The sequence below is a fragment of the Phyllobates terribilis genome, unplaced genomic scaffold (assembly GCF_046119375.1).
Source record: "Phyllobates terribilis strain yellow unplaced genomic scaffold, ASM4611937v1 Scaffold_3__8_contigs__length_932513732, whole genome shotgun sequence".
NCBI classification, from domain to species: Eukaryota; Metazoa; Chordata; class Amphibia; order Anura; family Dendrobatidae; genus Phyllobates; species Phyllobates terribilis.
Window position 1 is genome coordinate 186,534,256 of NW_027362763.1, and position 19,137 is coordinate 186,553,392.

Sequence of the window (19,137 nt, forward strand, 5' to 3'; positions counted from 1 at the left end):
GGGAGATCCCATCTGCTCAAGGACTGACCAGGCCCCGTTCACTAGCAAGTACTCCGGGAGGGTCTATCGTTGTTACCAGTAAAGACCCTGAATTACACCGCACCGTCTCTGAGTGGTTCCTGCTACCCCCATCATCCACATCTGCTGCCCTGAGGCCATACCCCTCCCGTTGGGGGTTATACCATCTACGCTGCACCATCCATCCACCGGCCTCAGCGGACTGTCCTGCAGCGGCAGCTCCATAGCTGCATTCAACGGGTGGCGTAGTCGTCCTGCATCTACTGCTGTTACATCGCCGCTCAGTTTGACTCCCTGGGCACGGACCGGGTCACCGCCACGAGACTACAACCCTCAAGAGATCCGGCTCCGGGTAAGCTCCCGCGTGCGCAACGCAGCGCGACACAGGCCCAGGGGCGCGTCAACTTTGGCGTAGTCGGCAGGATTTCGTGCCCGCAACCACCGGGTACTGCGTGCCTGAAAAAGAGACTTTTCAAACTTACCTGTGGTGAAGATTCCCGCCATCCGGCGCCATCTTCAGCCTTCTTCCCGCCATCGGTGAAGTTTCTCGCCATCCGGCGCCATCTTCTGCCTTCTTCCCGCCATCCGTGGAGTTTTCCCGCCATTGGACGCCATCTTGAGGACGCCGCGCGGGAAGAAGAGGGGCGTGGACTCCGAAAGCGCGCGAGAACTGAAGCCCCGCCTCACGTCCGGACGTTGCGTAAGGTCCTGGAAGGAGCCCAGCAGACGCCGACATCACAGGAGCGCGACGGAAGGTCCTCAACCCTGACGATCCACTGCGGAGCCGCGGCCTACGGAAGAGGATCATCGCAAGGTAGGCCACGGTCCACTAGGGGGGAGGAAGATGTCGGATACGGAGGAGAGCTTCACTGCCTCAACCCCCGCCAGCGCTACCGCTGCTGCAGTTATGCCCTTCACCATGCCCTATATCCCGGGAGCAGCTTGGCTACCCCAGTACTCAGGGGAGTCACATACCCTGCATGACTTTAGAGAAAAGCTGGATAGCCTCTTCCAGGTGTACCCCCTCACAGAAGAGCAAAAAGTGAGCATCCTGGTGGCCCAACTAACCGGGGCAGCCAAAAGGGAAGTAAAATCCTGGCCACCTGGGAGGAAGACTGTCGCAGGGATACTAACCCGGCTGAAGGACTCCTTTGATACCCGCACCTCAGCCGAGATTAAGCTTAGATTCTACGGGTGCAAGCAGCCAGCGCATGAGAGTATAAGGGACTATGCACTAAACCTACAAGAGGCCCTGAGGGCCATTAAGCAGACCGACCCTGATGGAGTGAGAAACGAGGACAGGCTGTTGACCGAACAGTTTATAGAGGGACTGTATTGTAATACCCACCGAACCCAGTTGCGGGCAATGGCCTTACAGGATCCCCATCTGGGCTTTGCACAGTTCAAGGACAGAGCCATCCGGGTGCTCCGAGAACCGGCACCGGGTGGCGTTGTGACCCACAAGCGCCCTGCTATCACTTACCACCAGGAGGCGGCGCCCTTGTCGGCAGGGCCTGTGGGAGCTGATGCGCAGGCTTTGGACAATGACCCGGCTCCAGACCTACACCATCAGGTCCAAGAGCTAGCTAAGAGCGTTGCTGCGCTAACCCGAACTGTGCAGTCTTTACAGGCTTCCACCCCAGGGAAGATCCAGCTGGCATCCGGACCGGAGGACATCCCGTGGTGTCGACCAAGGAGGACCCCACCGGCCAGAGGAAGACCCAGTGACCGATACAGCGAGGACGGATGACCCATCTGCCGCCGCTGCAATCAACCTGGACATATGGCAAGGTACTGTTCTTTAAACGGGCACAACCTGGGGTAGAGGGCCAACCCCCAGGAAAAAGATCACCAGGCCCATCGAACTGGCGCGACAGATATGTGGGAGGACGCCCAGTCTTGCCTGTGGTACTGGATGGCATTCCCATGAGTGCCCTACTGGACACCGGGTCACAGGTCACCACCATCCCGTACGTGCTCTTTAAGCAGTACTGGAATGACTCGGATATTACCCGCTACCCTGACGACGACTTGAGTATCATCGCCAGCAATGGCCAGCCCGTGCCACAGATCGGATTTAAAGAGGTGACCATCAAAATCGGTAGAGTCGAACTGCCAGCACAGGGACTGATCATTGTAGAGATTGACAAACATGAGAGTCACCCAAAAATAACTCTAGGAACTAATGTAATTGAAAATTGTCTTGCAGAGGTGATTTTCCTTTTACAGCAGGTTGCCAAGAACGCCAGCTCCGGCGAGCAGCGGGTACTCCAGAAAGAGATCCGGGCACTGATGCGACGGCAACAGGTGGAACTCTCCGGCGGTGAGATTGGTAGCGTAAGAATGTGTGACCCTTTTCCTATTGCCATGCCCCCAAAAAGTGAAATGATGATTTGGTGCCGGGCAGCTATTGGTCTGAGAGGTAGAGATTACCAGGCAATGGTAGAACCAGTTTACTCGGACAGTAGGCCCACCATTTTGACAGCACGGGGGGTGGTTGATGTACGCCATGGGAGGGTGCCCGTTCGCATAATAAATATCGGGGAGAGGGAAGTGTACCTGCCCCGGTATGCCACACTAGCCAAATTATATACCATTAACCAAAATTCTATACAATCTGTGGAACCCTTGCCTCCATCTCACCCGGAGGAAGGTAACGGCTCTAAGAAAAACATGGAGGACTGGTGTCAGCAACTACATCTGGGTACTGACTCCACTCCCGCACACCAGAAACAAGGAGTCTATCGGGTGGTTCAAGAGTACGAGAGAGTGTTCAGTAAACACCCGTTAGACTTCGGGCGAGTCAAGGGGGTAGAACACCACATCCCCACGGGAGACCATCCTCCTATAAAAGAGAGGTATCGACCCGTACCCCCTGCCCACTACCAACACGCCAAGGGGATGCTTAGAGACATGAAGGAGGCTGGGGTGATCAGGGATAGCTGTAGCCCCTGGGCAGCTCCACTAGTCTTAGTCCGAAAGAAAGACAACACCATGAGGATGTGTGTAGATTACCGGAAAATCAATCGTATCACACACAAGGATGCGTACCCCTTACCAAGGATAGAGGAGTCATTGGCTGCTTTAAGATCTGCTAACTTCTTCTCTACCTTGGATCTCACTAGCGGGTACTGGCAGGTTCCTGTATCAGAGGCGGACCGGGAGAAGACCGCATTCTCCACCCCGATGGGACTTAGCGAGTTCACCTGCATGCCGTTCGGACTCTGCAACGCACCGGGAACCTTCCAACGACTAATGGAGTGTTGTCTGGGCCACAGAAACTTCGAGACGGTCCTGTTGTACCTGGACGATGACATCGTATATTCCAAGACGTATGAGGACCACCTGAAACACCTGGCGGAAGTGTTCGAAGCTCTGGCAAGTTACGGCCTAAAGGTGAAACCCTCCAAGTGTCACCTCCTGAAACCAAAGGTGCAGTACCTGGGACACGTGGTGAGAGCTGACGGAGTGGCTCCCGACCCTGATAAGATCACCGCAATTAAGGAATGGCCAAGCCCCTCCAGCGTAAAAGAAGTGCGGCAGTTCCTCGGGTTGGTAGGCTACTACCGAAGGTTTATTCCCGGTTTCACCAAAAAGGCAGCACCTATGCAGGACCTCCTGCTAGGCCAGTCCCAAAAGGCCAAGAACCAGAAGCCGCCCTTCAAATGGGAGGAGCTGGAAGAAGAGTCCTTCCGCCAGCTGAAGATGGCCCTCACGGGGGACGAAATCCTGGCGTACCCGGATTATAGCCAGCCCTTTATCCTCTACACCGACGCCAGTAACATCGGGCTAGGAGCCGTACTGTCCCAGATCCAGCAGGGGAAGGAACGAGTAATCGCCTACGCCAGCCGAAAACTGCGACCCACCGAAAGGAACCCCGAGAATTACAGCTCATTTAAGCTAGAGTTCCTGGCCGTAGTATGGGCAGTCACCGAGCGCTTTAAGCATTACCTCGCTTCTTCCCGGTTCACCGTGTACACGGATAACAACCCGTTGACACACCTGGACACGGCAAGACTCGGTGCCCTGGAGCAGAGGTGGATGGCCCGTCTGTCCAACTACGAGTTCACAATCAAATACCGGGCAGGACGCTCCAATACCAACGCGGACGCCCTGTCCAGGATGCCCAACCTGCCGGACGGAGGAGAAGATCCAGAGGGACTGGAAGAAGTTGAACTCCCTGCGTTCCACCGTCATGGGACTATCCAGTATTCCCACCGGGTAAGGAGTAAGCAGGCTGCTACGTTGAACCCCTTACCCCACTACAACTGGGCGGAAACGCAAGACAGCGACCCTGCCGTCCGACTGGTGAAGGAGATGCTGACTCGACCGGAGGCTCGCCTTGAACCAGACGCTCCGGAGGAAGCCAAACAACTATGGGCAGAGAAGAGTCGACTGTTCCTTTACAAAGGGAAGTTGTGCCGCAGAATGGTTAACTCCCGGACGCATGAATTACTCTGGCAAGTAGTGGTGCCACGAAGAGACGCAGCCATGGTGATGGAGGCATACCACGACGGAGCTGGACACTTCGGGTGGAAGAAGCTGGAGTTCCTGCTGCGCGAGCGGTTCCACTGGGTAGGCATGAGGGGAACCATCGAGAAGTGGTGCAGAGACTGTGGCCCGTGCAACCTGAGAAGGAAGGACCGTGCCAGCCAGAAGACTCCCCTGCAGTCCATCGTCACCCGGCAACCGTTGGAACTGGTAGCCTTGGATCATGTAAAACTGACCCCAAGCAGAAGTGGCTACGTCTACGCGTTAACCATCGTGGATCATTACTCCCGGTTTCTGGTTGTCGTCCCCGTCAAGGACTTAACGGCTCAAACAGCAGCTAGAGCCTTCCAGCAGCACTTTTGCCGTCCACATGGGTACCCGGACCAAGTGCTGACGGACCAGGGACCTGCCTTTGAAGCGGAGGTCTTCCAGGAATTCTGCAATCTGTATGGCTGCCGGAAGATAAGGACGACACCCTACCATCCGCAAACTAATGGACTTTGTGAGAAAATGAACCAGGTGGTAATGGATCTTCTAAAAACGTTGCCCCTGGAAGAACGCAGTCTGTGGCCTGAGAAGTTGCCCGATCTGGTGGACCTATACAACCACATCCCAGTAGGTTCCACCAACTGTACCCCGGCTTACCTAATGAGGGCAAGACCTGGTAAGTTACCTGTTGACCTGGAAATGGGAGTCCTGACACCCGAGGACACTTCACCAGAAACAGACTGGGACACAGAGAGGCAGCAGCAGTACCGGAGAGTACAGGAGAGCGTGGAGCGAAGTCTCTGTCAGGCTAGGGAAAGACAAGAGAAAACTTACAACCAGTATGCTCCCGCTGTTCCCCTGGTACCCGGAGAGCAGGTCTTGAAGAGGAAGAGACGGCTCCACAAGTTGGACGACCAGTGGGAGAAGGACCCGTACACCGTACTGCCCTCAAGCCACGAGAACCCGAAGGTTTGTACCATCAGTAAAGACGGAGGGGAAACCACAGCCATTGTATCCCGGGACCACCTGAAGAAGTGTCCCGAACAACTGAGGAACCCTGAAGAGGAACAAGAAGACCATCGACCCGTAGAGGAAAGGGAAGATATGGTTAGTACTGTGCTCGGGGACTTCCCTCGGTCTTGGACTCAAGTCAATGGTGCAGTTGTGGTACCCGTACTCACCTTCCTCCAACCAGCATCCCAAGCACCTACGGAGCAACAGGTAGAGCTGGAAGAACAGCCGGTCCAGGAGGCAGAAGACTCCACACAAGCAGAACAGGAGGATCAACCCTCTGCTTATAGTGAGCCTGCCGTACCCCTAGTGAGACAAAGAGCCGGTAGACAGCTGCCCAGTTTACCCTTGACAGCTCCTACACCCTGTAGTTCAGGGCCAGACAGTCAGCTCCGTAGGTCCACTAGGGCCACTAGAGGCCACTTACCCGCACGCTGGAGGATTTGAAGTGTATAAATTGTTTTATTTATGTTTATCTGTGTATTGTTGCTTGTGTATAATTTTGTGTTTCCAGTTATTTTTAGGAATCCTTGGTGGATTTACCGGGAATCCTTGTACATAGTTGGAGCGTAACCCAGGACGGACTAAAGACTGTTAAGGACTCGGGGTAGGACAAACCCCTACCTGGTTACGTCTCCCTGTTTTGGTGAAATGGACACCTTGCTTTTCTTCAAAGACTGCACCCGGTTACGGACATGCCGTAACCATCTTTATATGTTTTTCTTATTGTATTATTATTGTTTTTATCTTGTTATGTTTTTCTAAAATATGTTTAGTCCCGGAGTACTAAATTTCACTAGGGGGGAATGTGACACCCCAGGGGTCTGGTTGCCACAGTGATAGAGATGTTATGTCTGAGAGCAGGTGGGAGGTCCTTTGGTCAGGGATCCTGTGCATGCCACACCTCCTGCCCAGTCTTGGGAGGGGAAGAACTTCCCCTATATAAACCCGGGGCTGAAGCAGGGTTAGCAGTCAAGGAGAGTAGAGACAAGAAACAGCAGAAGCAATACTACTACGAGTCAGGGGCTGGCAGCTGCAGAGCTCGCCCTGACTGAGAAGCTTTCTTACCGGACCCGGCGTCCGAGGCTGTGGGGACTAACTCTTACCCAGCAGCAGAAGCCGACCGGCAGGGGATTTCAGGTCCTCAGGCCCAGAAACCCGAAGGCACGGTCACACGCGTGGGACCAGCACCGCCATCGTGGAGCGGAAGCCATTAGAAGGCCCCGAGTCACCGGCCATACGGGTGAGCACCACACGGTACACTCAGGGACGTGGGCTACTTATATCCGCTTCTAGCAAGGTAGCCAGAAGAGTACAGTCAGTTTGGGAGGCCTACAACTCCGCCTGGCCAGGGGAGATCCCATCTGCTCAAGGACTGACCAGGCCCCGTTCACTAGCAAGTACTCCGGGAGGGTCTATCGTTGTTACCAGTAAAGACCCTGAATTACACCGCACTGTCTCTGAGTGGTTCCTGCTACCCCCATCATCCACATCTGCTGCCCTGAGGCCATACCCCTCCCGTTGGGGGTTATACCATCTACGCTGCACCATCCATCCACCGGCCTCAGCGGACTGTCCTGCAGCGGCAGCTCCATAGCTGCATTCAACGGGTGGCATAGTCGTCCTGCATCTACCGCTGTTACATCGCCGCTCAGTTTGACTCCCTGGGCACGGACCGGGTCACCGCCACGAGACTACAACCCTCAAGAGATCCGGCTCCGGGTAAGCTCCCGCGTGCGCAACGCAGCGCGACACAGGCCCAGGGGCGCGTCATATGCACATGAAAATATTAGGAGAGGCAGTATCAATAAGAGTTCCCAATAGCACATGCACTGGTTACAGGAAATAAAACCTGTAGAGGGTTCACCAAGCATAATATAAGGAATGCAATGTGCAGAAAATGTAAACACAATTAATGAACAAGTAGTTGGTCACTGAATGGCAAAGAGATGTACAAAAATTGATAACATACCCATTTCTCCCTGTGTAACACCTCAGACCACCATCCTCGAGGTGGCATCCTGAAAATATTACTTTGAGTAAGGGAAGTCCTGAAGCACTGCACTGCACATATACTGTAAATTAGTCAGATGATCCCTAAAGTTTTAATTTTAGTTCTGAAGGGAATTTTTAATACAGAGAATACATTCTTTCCACACTGCTCCTTATTGTACTCTTTATATGTGAAGCTGCTCTCCTTAAGCAATACTTTATATGGAAACCAACAGAAAATATGTGGAACCATACAAAGGTTCGGTACCGAGTCCGAATAACAATTTTCTTTAAGTCAGTTACAGTCAATGATTGTAGTATAGGGAAAAGATTAGGCCCCATACGAAAAGGAAAACAGGCTTTTTAGTGCTTAGCAGGAACTAGCTAAAACAGGATGGACCTCAGGATGTACCCCAGTCTTACACTCAGAGAACAAGGTTCAGACTCCCTTCAGTGTGACAACGTCTTCCCCATGTGTTGTCTACTAATCTGTGTCCCAATGGCTCTTCACTCACAGTTATAAGCCTCTTGGTTCCCGACTGTATGTCCATACCCTCTCTACTTTGCGTGGTCAAACTTCACCAACTGGAGCTTAGATTAAAACTTTTTACATTTTCCTATGTGTTTCCCCCTTTTGCCCTCTGGCAGCCCAGCTTTTGTCGAAAAGACTACTCACCCCCACTTGCTATTTATTCTGAGGAATGTTTAATTCTCAACCTTAGAAAATTGACTTCTATTACTATTTTATCTGACTTAACTGATCCCCAATTATAAAGAATAACCTATAATAAGTAAAGGCATAACTAAACCATTGTAGAGACTGAGGTGACAACACTGATGGAATGGATTAGTACCTGTATCTTCACATGTTAGGTGCTTAGTGCCTGGTGGAGTTTTTGTTCCCTCGATCTCTTCACCATTTTCGTTAAGACACCAACAGTAACCGGTGCTGCCATGACACTGCTTTGGAACGTAGTTTCCCTTTTCATCACATTTTGGTACAAATGCTCCTATTTTGTTTTTTTCCCCTCCGAGCACACTCTGGCGATGCCTCATACAAGGGGTACTGTCTATCCAAGTAAAACACAATGATTAGACAATAAGTACTATTCCAATAAAAGAGATTATTATGTTTTGCGGTGGATTTAAGTTTCCTTGATTTTTAGGACCTACATAATATGTTCTCATGCTACTGATGAAAGAAATAAATACCTCCACAGTAATACAGAGCCAGATAGTGGGACCTGACTATGTCGGCCTCACAGTGAATGGCTCCTTCAGAGGTTCTGTCTGAATCTCGTTTTTCAGGGCTTCAAACAGAAGCCCCGACAGAGACACTGACATGTGGACAGAATGTAATATGAACATAGCCTTGGGTGTTTAGAGTACATGCTAGATAAGAAAATTGGGTTGTGTTGACTTTTGTGTTAATTTTTATTAATTGTATTACCTTTAAAAAAAAAATGTTCCTGTTCATTATCCACCCAGATGCCATCAGTACCCCACAACTCAATCACATGATTCTGATAGGTAGCCATGACGGAGGGGGGTCTTGCTGAAGACCTCGCTGGCCTGTCATGACATTACACCTGTGAACGGTAGCTTATGGCTGGTGTTCATGAGAGACCATGATTTGTGCTATATACAGCAGTACTGTGGTATTGCTGTATATAATACAAGCTATCTGATAATTTCAGGTTCAAGTCCCTGAAGAAAATTAATAAAATGCAAAGAAATGGTTTAAAAAAAAATTTAAAAAAAGTTTTAATCACCTTCCCTTTTCCCCCATTTAAAATAAAGATTTTATATTGTTTTTTAAAAAAATACATATATGTGGTACTGCAACATTTATAAAAGTTTGATCGATCAAAAAATAAAATTAATTAACGCCATCGGTAGACACTGTAAAGAGAAAGACAATAGAAACGGCAGAATTGCAGTTTTTTGGTTGACACAACTCTTCAAGGAATGCCATAAGAAAAAATCAAATTGTAGTATTCGCCCCAAAATAGTATCAATAAAAATATCAGGTTGCCCCCCTCCGAAGAAAAAAAACCCTCACACAGCTCCATCAACTGCAAAATGAAAGCATTAATAGTCTTGAAAATTTCCACACAACCAATTTTTTTTTTTCAAAATTTAGAGGTTTTTTTCAAAGCTTAAATTTAAAAAAAAAAAAACTTTGCAAGTTTAGTAAAGCCGTAAACATATTGTCCTGGAGAATAATATTTCCAGATCATTTTCCTGCACTATGAATGCCATAACAAAAAATTGTTCACAATTTTACCTTATTTGGAATTTTTTCCAGTTTTCCAGTTGATTATACAGTGGGTACGGAAAGTATTCAGACCCCTTTAAATTTTTCACTCATTGTTTCATTGCAGCCATTTGGTAAATTCTAAAAAGTTCATTTTTTTCTCATTAAAGTACACTCTGCACCCCATCTTGACTGAAAAAAATAGAAATGTAGAAATTTTTGCAAATTTATTAAAAAAGAAAAACTAAAATATCACATGGTCATAAGTATTCAGACCCTTTGCTCATTATTGAGTAGAAGCACACTTTTGAGCTAATCTTCTTCGGAATGATGCAAAAAGTTTTTCACATCTGGATTTGGGGATCCTCTGCCATTCTTCCTTGCAGATCCTCTCCAGTTCCGTCAGGTTAGATGGTGAACATTGGTGGACAGCCATTTTCAGGTCTCTCCAGAGATGCTCAATTGGGTTTAGATCAGGGCTCTGGCTGGGCCAGTCAAGAATGGTCACAGAGTTGTTCTGAAGCCACTCCTTTGTTATTTTAGCTGTGTGCTTAGGGTCATTGTCTTGTTGGAAGGTGAACCTTTGGCCAAGTCTGAGGTCCAGAGCACTCTGGAAGAGGTTTTCATCCAGGATATCTCTGTACTTTTCTTTCAATTGCAACTAGTCATCCTATCCCTGCAGCTGAAAAATACCCCCATAGCATGATGCTGCCACCACCATGTTTCACTGTTGGGATTGTATTGGGTGATGAGCAGTGCCTGTTTTTCTCCACACATACCACTTAGAATTATCTCCAAAAAGTTCTATTTCCATCTCATCAGACTAGAGAATCTTATTTCTCATAGTGTGGGAGTCCTTCATGTGTTTTTGAACAAACTTTATGCGGGCTTTCATATGTCTTGCACTGAGGAGAGGCCTCCGTTGGGCCACTCTGCCATAGAGGCCCGACTGGTGGAGGGCTGCAGTAATAGTTGACTTTGTGGAACTTTCTCCCGTCTCCCTATTGCATCTCTGGAGCTCAGCCACAGTGATCTTGGGGTTCTTATTTACCTCTCTCACTAAGGCTCTTCTCCTACGATTGCTCAGTTTGGCTGGACGGCCAGGTCTAGGAAGACTTCTGGTGGTCCCAAACTTCTTCCATTTAAGGATTATGGAGGCCACTGTGCTCTTAGGAACCTTGAGTAATGCAGAAATTATTTTGTAACCTTGGCCAAATCTGTGCCTTGCCACAATTCTGTCTCTGAGCTCCTTGGGCAGTTCCTTTGAGCTCATGATTCTCATTTGGTCTGACATGCACTATGAGCTGTGAGATCTTATATAGACAGATGTGTGCCTTTCCAAATCAAGTCCTATCAGTTTAATTAAACACAGCTGGACTCCAATGAAGGAGTAGAACCATCTCAAGGAGGATCACAAGGAAATGGACAGCATGTGACTTAAATATGAGTGTCTGAGCAAAGGGTCTGAATACTTATGACCATGTGATATTTCAGTTTTTCTTTTTTAATAAATTTGCAAAAATTTCTACATTTCTGGGTTTTTTTCAGTCAAGATATGGTGCAGAGTGTACTTTAATGAGAAAAAAAATAAACTTTTTAGAATTTACCAAATGGCTGCAATGAAACAAACAGTGAAAAATTTAAAGGAGTCTGAATAGTTTCTGTACCCACTGTATGTTAATATGAATGGTTCTGTTCAAAAGTACAACTAGCCCCCAAAAAAACAATATCTCAGAAGGAAGGAGAGGAAAGGATGAAAGCACAAAAATGAAAAATCATCATTTTTAAGGGGTTAAGTAACACATATAGGTTCTCCCAGCGATCAACTGATTTGGGGGCCACAGTGCAATGGACCTGGCACAGCTCCGTACATCGTGTTGTTGTCCTATCTGGTTATGCACACTCTTTCTCACTCCATTGAAAGGGAGGGATGCTGCAGTACCATTCACATCTACCATGCAATGTATGGTGCATGGTGTTGTGATTGGTGGGTTTGGCAGAAGCTGGACCCCAAGTGATTTGATATTGATGACTTCAACTAAAGAGTCCTGTAAATTCCCTTTAAGGTTACGTTGTCTTTTCAGTTTAGTTGTATGTTAATAAAAGTAGTTTTGTTCTTTCACAGCAATAATAAGAGGTTTCTACTAAGGTCGGCACTCACCTCTCTCAGAATAAGCTTCAGTCACGATGGGCTTTAAATTAAATGGATGTAATGAAGCTTTGTAAACGTCTTTACTATCCAGAGAAATAGCATCTGCTTCTCCATTCTGAAAAACAATATGGTCATCACCGATAATGATTTCTTTTATTCACTTTTTATTAAGAGGGTTCCCGATTATAAGCTGATCACAACAATCTGCAGTGATCTTGTGAATCTATGGGTGAATCCAGCAATAAACACTTGATTTTGTGCAGCGCCCCAAGAGGATAGTTTAAATATTACACAGTCATCAAAGAAGTGCTGATCTTTGCAGCCATTCTGTGCTTTGGCGAATATATTCCTGAACAGAGGATCCGTTTCATTGAACTACCTAGATTATTTGAAAATAGCTTTCTTACATCAGGAAATCTCTTGACCATCATTAATTAGACAGTGAGCACACTAAATACATCAGGTCTACAGTTTTTGAGCATTTAATGATTTATTTCTAATAATTAAGAAATCACAATTTCCTCAAGGAAACAAAATAGCTGAATAGTAAATGTGTTCCTCTACTAAAGAAATGGCTTAAAGGGTAGTTTAATGTGGTTATCTTCTCTCTAAATCATGACCTACTAATCGCCATGTGTCTGACAGCTCAAATTGTTATTGTCAGGGGGTCTCCACTCAATTTCACATTACGGTAGAAAGTTTTAAGAGGTTTAGGCCTGTGTCCATGAGATTTGCCAATTCTCCTGGGAAATCCATGAGGTTTTTTTTCCATGAACCTACCAGATGATCTACCAGAGATGAAAATAATTATTTAGACAACTCATTTTTATGTACCCAAGCTCATCTGTTGGCCAGAATGGAGAGTAGCTAGAAAGATGGTCTCCTGCCCTGGAGGACTTGTCCTTTCCTCCATCACACAGACAAATCATTAATTTTAATGGGCTCTGTGTCATTTCTCCACAGATTACACCCGAAAGCCAGGAGCCAGAGCAGACGAGATACTTTGTGATGAGCTTATTGTCAATGGAACCTTCTAGCAAGTAGACATTGTCTATAGTGGACTTTCCTGATGTTGTACTCACACTGATGGCTCTCACACAGTCCTCGGTGCTGGATTTTTTCACACATATTAGTAGAATCTCATCTACATGACAAGAGGTCACCAGATCATTGCATTTTTGTTCTCCAGTATCTGATGTCACACACCAACGGACATTTCTTCCACTAGGAGCTGCAGAGCTCAGTACTGAAAAATTGAAGAATAAGGATTAATCAAGGAAATCAAATATCATGCATAAAAATGAATGGTTTTAATAAATCCAAACCTGGTACGTAGTGTCAGAAGTTCTTATTTTCCTGAAACGGCATTGACCTGAAGTGTTATTCCCAAAATCATATTGTAGTCATATCATGTGCGACAATAAAACCTATTTTTTAATCTGCACTAATTTGAAGCTATAACCCCCTTTATGATGATTCCCAGAGCTCCACAAACCCTTTGTTGCCACTGGATTCATCCTCCAATAGTGCTGTCAGTCAAGCATGCTCAGATGCCCCTAATGACTCTGTCTAATAAAATATCTGACTTCGGTGTTGTAAGCAAAGCTCAGCTATGCTATGCTGAAGATCCCACTGATAACAATCACATTTGCACCTATCAACCCTGTCTAATTCATGAAAAACAGATGCACCTATGACCCTTTTCTAAAAATGAAAAAAATCTGCCATCCCTCCAACAGTATCCTTATTGCTCTGACAACTGAGTTGTAGCACAGCTCAGCCATTCTATGCTCGGCTTAGCTATGCATGCAACTGAGGGAATAATCATGAGCTACCAATAACATGTGGAGTTTGTATATAGTAAATAGTGGGTTCACCTTGTCCATATAAATAAATAAAAACCGTCCATGTTGAGATCTATCTATTGCTATGAGGTGCTATTGCTATTGCTAGATTGCTATTAATCATGAAAAATATATAGTTCTAGAAATGAGAGAATTGCTTTGAGGAAAATTTTATTAGTTTTAAATTTCATAAAAATATAAGATTTGTCAGAATCTAAATTTTTTAGCCATTTGATTCTTGCGAATCCAACAAAATTGCCATTAGACATCTGACATTTTTCTGGATTCAAAAGGACACTGAAAGGATTAAAAAAAAATCTTATAAAAGTAATACCTATCCGGCCCTCAGCCATCTTTGGTCCAATCAAGAGGTTGGCCGGAAGATGCCAAAGGTGCCAGAAAGTGCCAAGGACAGCCCTGTGAGGATCACACCAGATATTGAACGAAGAGAAGGATAAGGCTAGTTCGGGGCTGCACAGCGTGACAGGTGAGGGCTGAGTGAGTATAATGGGTTTTTTTTACATTTTATAGATATGTTTATTATGTTCTGGAAAAGACCTCAGATCACAATAAAATATATTTGATCAGCTTTAAGTATAATTAATGCAAACCTCATTTTGTAGACAAATTCAAGCATACTGCCGAATTCAAATATCGACAGATTCACTCATCATTAATACTTGTGTATATTTATGCAGGATTCAGCTTGCTACATGAGTAATTGCATAGTGACTGTCCCAGTAATAAAAGCGGATTTTGGGGTTATCACTGTTGGGATTCAGTGGCTGATGAACCCAACCTGAAAATAAGATAATCTGAATATGAAAACCTCTTTCCAGAAATAACATTTTAAATATGCAATTTACAAATTGACATATTCCATCATGAGCTTGTATGAACATGTACTTACCCAACAAGCAGAGACATAGCAGCACTTGGAAAGCAGGAGTCATCCTCATTTCTTACTAGGCACCATATGAAGATCTTCTCATCCGGCTGCAGTTTGCCCGTTATAATCTTGTCTTCTATTGATAAGGGAGCGGGGGAGTGAGCAGATCAGATGTCCTTGTGTTATTTACACAAATGTTTTGCAACAAGACCCATTCACCTCTGTCTCATTTTTCTTGATAGATCTGTTTTTATGGCACAAAGATAGTTTTTTTTTCTCTCCTGTGACATCAACATTGTTCTGCCAATTTGAAACTTTAGCTGCCAAAATGTTTGCAGAGAGAAGGTTGAGTGTTCAGCACATGGGTCAAAACACTCCAGAGTGAGCTCTTAAAGAGAATCATTTTGTCAACAGAATTTCACCCCCTCCCCTCATAAGCTATTTATATGCACATGTAGCACTTTCAAAGACAAGTCCAGCAATACCTTTACAAGGCCAGTCCATTCCTCCGTTACTGAGAAATCATGTTTGAATTGATTTGCAAATTAAGCTGAAGAGGTAGGGTAGATCTGAAGCCTCTGTCACTCCAGCTATATTCCCCGTCCAGTGTCGCTTCCTCCAGCTTGACTGATAGCTCCTTTGCCTGAAGTCACACAGTAGTCCATTATAGGTTGACTACATGGTAATGTTGCAGCTGTTTTGATTCTGACCCAAAGTCAGATATGCCAGATCACCAATGAGGCCGAGTTAAGAGATTAGGCCCTCCAAAATAACAAGTGCTCTGAGAAATGACTGCGCACAGATCGTGAGCATATCAGTTTCTGTTTATGCACACAAAGAATACTATCTCTTATACCATTTACAAGCAATGCACCTTTCTTTATTTTACTAGAGAAAACAAGCTGGTCGATGGATTTGTGTGAGGTCTAGTTTTTTTGCGTTTTGAGCTATAATTTTTATTGATACCACATAAGACATATTGATCATCTTGCATTTTTATGAGTCAAATGTAGTGACTGAAAACCCACAAATCTGGCATCTAGATTTTGTTTTATTTTCGGCAGTCAAAGCAAGTTTTAAATTATGTTATATCTTATGTTAAAACGATATAGAAGATAAAAATATCACTAGGACCCAAAATGCATTAGAATGTCCTCCTAGGATATAAAATTGCCTAAACCAAAATGTGTACCTGTTATAAATAGGAATGGAAGGGCACATACCTAGGGCATATCCCACCTATCACATTAACAAGACCGTGGCAGAACATATATATATCAGAGCCGTCAGAAAATCACAAGGAGTTATGCAATCAGGCCGGTGCCTGTGATTCTAGGTGAACTGTTCTAAGGAGCATCCGTGAGCCGATCACGTGCACGGTGAGATTGTTCCTATATTGTTGTGAAGTTAGAACTCTGACCTAGAATCACAGGCACCGGCCTGATTGCATACCTCCTTGTGATTTTCTGACGGCTCTGATATATATACAGTGCTGGCCAAAAGTATTGGCACCCCTGCAATTCTGTCACATAATACTCAGTTTCTTCCTGAAAATGATTGCAATCACAAATTCTTTGGTATTATTCTCTTAATTTAATTTGCTTGCAAGGAAAAAACACAAAAGAGAATGAAGCAAAAATCAAATCATTGATCATTTCACACAAAACTCCAAAAAAGGGCCGGACAAAAGTATTGGCACCCTCAGCCTAATACTTGGTTGCACAACCTTTAGCCAAAATAACTGCAAACAACCGCTTCCGGTAACCATCAATGAGTTTCTTACAATGCTCTGCTGGAATTGTAGACCATTCTTCTTTGGCAAACTGCTCCAGCTCCCTGATATTTGAAGGATGCCTTCTCCAAACTGCCATTTTGAGATCTCTCCACAGGTGTTCTATGGGATTCAGGTCTGGACTCATTGATGGCCTCCTTAGAAGTCTCCAGTGCTTTCTCTAAAGCCATTTTATAGTGCTTTTGGAAGTGTGTTTTGGGTCATTGTCCTGCTGGAAGACCCATGACCTCTGAGGGAGACCCAGCTTTCTCACACTGGGCCCTACATTATGCTGCAAAATTTGTTGGTAGTCTTCAGACTTCATAATGCCATGCACACGGTCAAGCAGTCCAGTGCCAGAGGCAGCAAAGCAACCCCAAAACATCAGGGAACCTCCGCCATGTTTGACTGTAGGGACCGTGTTCTTTTCTTTGAATGCCTCTTTTTTTTTCCTGTACACTCTATGTTGATGCTTTTTCCCAAAAAGCTCTACTTTTGTCTCATCTGACCAGAGAACATGCTTCCAAAATGTTTTAGGCTTTCTCAGGTAAGTTTTGGCAAACTCCAGCCTGGCTTTTTTATGTCTCGGGGTAAGAAGTGGGGTCTTCCTGGGTATCCTACCATACAGTCCCTTTTCATTCAGATGCTGATGGATAGTACAGGTTGACACTGTTGTACCCTCGGACTGCAGGGCAGCTTAAACTTGTTTGGATGTTAGTCGAGGTTCTTTATCCACCATCCGCACAATCTTGCGTTGAAATCTCTCGTCAATTTTTCTTTTCCGTCCACATCTAGGGAGGTTAGCCACAGTGCCATGGGCTTTAAACTTCTTGATGACACTGCGCACAGAAGACACAGGGACATTCAGGTCTTTGGAGATGGACTTGTAGCCTTGAGATTGCTCATGCTTCCTCACAATTTGGTTTCTCAAGTCCTCAGACAGTTCTTTGGTCTTCTTTCTTTTCTCCATGCTCAATGTGGTACACACAAGGACACAGGACAGAGGTTGAGTCAACTTTAATCCATGTTAACTGGCTGCAAGTGTGATTTAGTTAATGCCAACACCTGTTAGGTGCCACAGGTAAGTTACAGGTGCTGTTATTTACACGAATTAGAGAAGCATCACATGATTTTTCAAAGGGTGCCAATACTTTTGTCCACCCCCTTTTTTAGGTTTGGTGTGGAATTATATCCAATTTGGCTTTAGGACAATTCTTTTTGTGTTTTTTTCATTGAAGACAAATTAAATGAAGAGAATAGTACCAAAGAATTTGTGATTGCAATCATTTTCAGGAAGAAACTGAGTATTATCTGACAGAATTGCAGGGGTGCCAATACTTTTGGCCAGCACTGTATGTTCTGCCACGGTCTTGTTAATGTGATAGGTGGGATATACCCTAGGTATGTGCCCTTCCATTCCTATTTATAACAGGTACACATTTTGGTTTAGGCAATTTTATATCCTAGGCGGACATTCTATTGCATTTTGGGTCCCAGTGATATTTTTATCTTCTATATCGTTTTAACTTAAATATATTTATTAAAGGTTACGTTTAATCTACTTTCACCATCCATTTGCTTCTTTGCCCATATTTCGTGTGGTGAACCATTTGAAGTATTTATCCCCTTTGGCTGTCGCTGTTTGTTATATCTTAATATACAGTGGGGAAAAAAAGTATTTAGTCAGCCACCAATTGTGCAAGTTCTTCCACTTAAAAAGATGAGAGCAGCCTGTAATTGACATCATATGTAAACCTCAACTATGAGATACAAAATGAGAAAACAAATCCTGAAAATCACATTGTCTGATTTGGAAAGAATTTTTTTTCAAATTTTGGTGGAAAATAAGAATTTGGTCAATATACAAACAAGCAAGATTTCTGGCTCTCACAGACCTGTAACTTAATCTTTAAGAGGCTCCTCTGTCCTCCACTCATTACCGGTAGTACTGGCACCTGTTTGAACTTGTTATCAGTATAAAAGACACCTGTCTGCAACCTCAAACAGTCACACTCCAAACTCCACTATGGTGAAGACCAAAGAGCTGTCGAAGGACACCAGAAACAAAATTGTAGCCCTGCACCAGGCTGGGAAGACTGAATTTGCAATAGGCAAGCAGCTTGGTGTGAAGAAATCAACTGTAGGAGCAATAATTAGAAAATGGAAGACATACAAGACCACCGATAATCTTCCTCGATCTGGGGCTCCATACAAGATCTCACCCCGTGGGGTCAAATGATCTCCAGAACGGTGAGCAAAAATCCCAGAACGACAAGGGGGGACCTAGTGAATGACCTGCAGAGAGCTGGGACCAACGTTACACAGGCTACCATCAGTAACACACTACGCCGCCAGGGACTCAGATCCTACAGTGCCAGACGTGTCCCCCTGCTTAAGCCATTACATGTCCGGGCCCATTTGAAGTTTGCTAGAGAGCATTTGGATGATCCAGAAGAGTATTGGGAGAATGTCATATGGTCAGATGTAACCAAAGTAGAACTGTTTGGTAGAAACACAACTCGGCATGTTTGGAGGAGAAAGAATGCTAAGTTGCATCCAAAGAACACCATACCTACGGTGAAGCATGGGGGTGACAACATCATGCTTTGGGGCTGTTTCTCTGCCAAGGGACCAGGACGACTAATCTGTGTACATGAAAGAATGAATGGGGCCATATATCGTAAGATTTTGAGTGCAAACCTCCTTCCATCAGCAAGGGCATTG

At 45.4% G+C, this 19,137-nt stretch overlaps 1 protein-coding gene across 2 annotated transcripts in view; it reads right to left on the reverse strand.

Annotated features, from left to right (window-relative positions):
* LOC141258986 (saxiphilin-like) overlaps positions 1 to 14,860 on the reverse strand; it is a 337,568-nt gene extending 322,708 nt beyond the window's left edge. Inside the window, exons 1-4 of one of the 2 annotated variants that reach the window (XM_073674335.1) lie at positions 14,664 to 14,860; positions 12,992 to 13,155; positions 11,919 to 12,024; positions 8,355 to 8,570 (exon numbers count right to left, since the gene is read on the reverse strand). In XM_073674335.1, coding sequence (XP_073530436.1) covers positions 8,355 to 8,570; positions 11,919 to 12,024; positions 12,992 to 13,155; positions 14,664 to 14,712 — 535 coding nt within the window. In that variant the 5' untranslated portion in view covers positions 14,713 to 14,860. The remainder of the gene's footprint in view (positions 1 to 8,354; positions 8,571 to 11,918; positions 12,025 to 12,991; positions 13,156 to 14,663) is intronic. The other variant, XM_073674334.1, reaches the window with a different exon arrangement.
* Between the last annotated feature and the right edge of the window lie 4,277 nt (positions 14,861 to 19,137).